Source organism: Aplysia californica, unplaced genomic scaffold (genome assembly GCF_000002075.1).
Source record: "Aplysia californica isolate F4 #8 unplaced genomic scaffold, AplCal3.0 scaffold00553, whole genome shotgun sequence".
In the NCBI taxonomy this organism is placed as follows: domain Eukaryota; kingdom Metazoa; phylum Mollusca; class Gastropoda; order Aplysiida; family Aplysiidae; genus Aplysia; species Aplysia californica.
This window is the reverse complement of record NW_004797823.1, coordinates 454,748-456,936: the sequence shown is the minus strand read 5'-3', so window position 1 is coordinate 456,936 and position 2,189 is coordinate 454,748. Positions and strand designations below refer to the sequence as shown.

The window sequence follows — 2,189 nt, the reverse complement described above, 5'->3', positions numbered from 1 at the left end:
GAGAGAGACAGAGAGAGAGAGAGAGAGAGAGAGAGAGAAGAGAGAGAGAGAGAGAGAGAGAGAGAGAGAGAGAGAGAGAGATAGAGAGAGAGAGTTGGGCCGGGGAGGAGGCTGTATAATATAATAACATTAACATATCTGACTAACCTTTCCTTTACACGACGGCGCAATACCGCACGGCGGCTCTGTCACCTCCGGATACTGGCACGTCTTCGTGATGTCATCAAAGACCCTGCCTTCTGGACAGGGGTCAATCCTGGAGACATACCCCATCCTGCAAGTGAGACTGGCCATACAGTTGACCATGAGATCGGAGTAGGTACCGTCGCTCCTGGTCTGGCACGGGTTTGGTTGCAGCCCGCACGGAGATGGGAGCTGTAGACTTTGGTCACATGACTTGGTCGTTGGGTTGAAAGATCCGAGCGGACATTTGAGGTAGGCGCTGAGGTGCTGAAGCTTGCACTGGTAGTACAGAGAACACCTGCCGTAAGGGTCAGCGTAGAAGCCGTCCTCCCGGCCTCTGCAAAGTTTAACGGGGATATCAGAGGCCGCCACAGTACCGCAAGGAGGGATGTTGGGTTTGAGCTCACAGCTGATCGTCTCGGGATTGAACATGGAACCTTCTGGACACTGAGCTGAGCCCTTGTACGCCTCGTCCTCGCAGCGGAAGAAACTGTGGCAGACACCTGTCTCGTCCGGGTGGTAGCCGTCTGGTCTGCCTAGGCACATCGGCTAAAAGGTAAAAAGGTTGGATCTCTTTGTTAATTGTTATTGCCATTTTTCATTCATTCATTCATTCATTCATTCATTCATTCATTCATTCATTCATTCATGTATTCATGCATTCATTTATCCATTAATTAATTACTTGGGGGGGGGGGGTAGGAGATGAAGACTTGGACAATTGGAGAGTTGCTGTGTTGTAGAGAAACATCAGAAAATTCCCCTCCGGAGCAGACCATTGGACAATACCAAGATTAATTATAAAAAGAAGTAGGAAGAACAGGCTACATAAGTGCACATATCAGCCAACGATTTGTGGTGGCTGAAGAATGCAAACTCACAGCGCAGGCGATTTCTTTTGCTCTCTGAATTATATAAAGCTGGTCATAATTATAACATGGAAGTAAGTTATAATAAAGGTGTACTCTCTAAAAACAGCAGGTAAACAAACAAAACATAAGCAACAACAACAACAACAACAACAACAACAACAACAACAACAAAATCTGCAAACAATAATTTAAAAAAAGCAAACCGACAGCCATGACCTTCTGAAATTGCAGATCTCAAAGTCAGGAGACACGTTTTTGATTGATTGATTGATTGATTGATTGATTGATTGATTGATTGATTGATTGATTGATTGATTCATTCATTCATTCATTCATTTATTCATTCAGTTAAGCGGTTTCTACATTTATTTGCTTATCTGTCATTCCCCACACTACCCACATACCTGTACCCCTCCGTATCTTTTCGGCACGAGATCGGAAGTGACGCAAGAGCGAACCGTGGGTGAGAAAATGGGCGCCCCGTTCTGACAGTTGCCCTGCTCCATGGTGCGTCCATCTTTGCAGACGACAAACCAAGGTGTCCACTCCCGCCCCGGGAATGGGTGCACGCCATCTTCGAGGTCCTCACAACTGGCCAGTCGGACCTGGCAACTTCTACAGTGAGGCTGACTGCACGAGTGTTCTCGATACGCGCCTTCGGAATGAGGACAGGTGGAAAGAGAAGGGGGGAAAAGAAAGGTAAACTGTCAAAAAAGATATACATGTACCTGTATGTGGACAGCGGGTCACTAGTTTCAGAATTCATATATTTCGTCGTAGCTTTTCTCAGAGGTCGTGGTATCACAGTCCTCCTCCTCTTCCTCCTCTTCTTTCATCAATAATTTATATATAGAGGTACCAGCCATCCAGGTCTAGGTCCTGTTTTAACCACTTCTTCTTCCTCTTCAAATGCTTCCTCTTCATATTATTCCGTATGCTCTTCATCTTCGACCCTCCTCTCCCTTCACCCTCCACCATCTCTTCCTCCTCCTTTGTTTCCATCACTCTTTCTGTCCTGATTCTCCATCTCCTCCTCCTCCCCCTCCTCCTCCTCCTCCTCCTCATCACCATCATCATCATCATCATCATCATCATCATCATCAAAGACGTGAATAGAAAACAAATTGTGTGAAT

General features: G+C 46.1%; 1 protein-coding gene across 1 annotated transcript in view; it reads right to left on the bottom strand.

The window, feature by feature from the left end:
• Positions 1 to 147: 147 nt before the first annotated feature.
• Positions 148 to 2,189, bottom strand: part of LOC101855365 — a gene marked incomplete at its 3' end in the record, with an annotated part of 3,966 nt that continues 1,924 nt past the window's right edge. Inside the window, 2 exon segments of the mRNA XM_005106727.3 lie at positions 148 to 732; positions 1,460 to 1,710. Coding sequence (XP_005106784.3) covers positions 148 to 732; positions 1,460 to 1,710 — 836 coding nt within the window.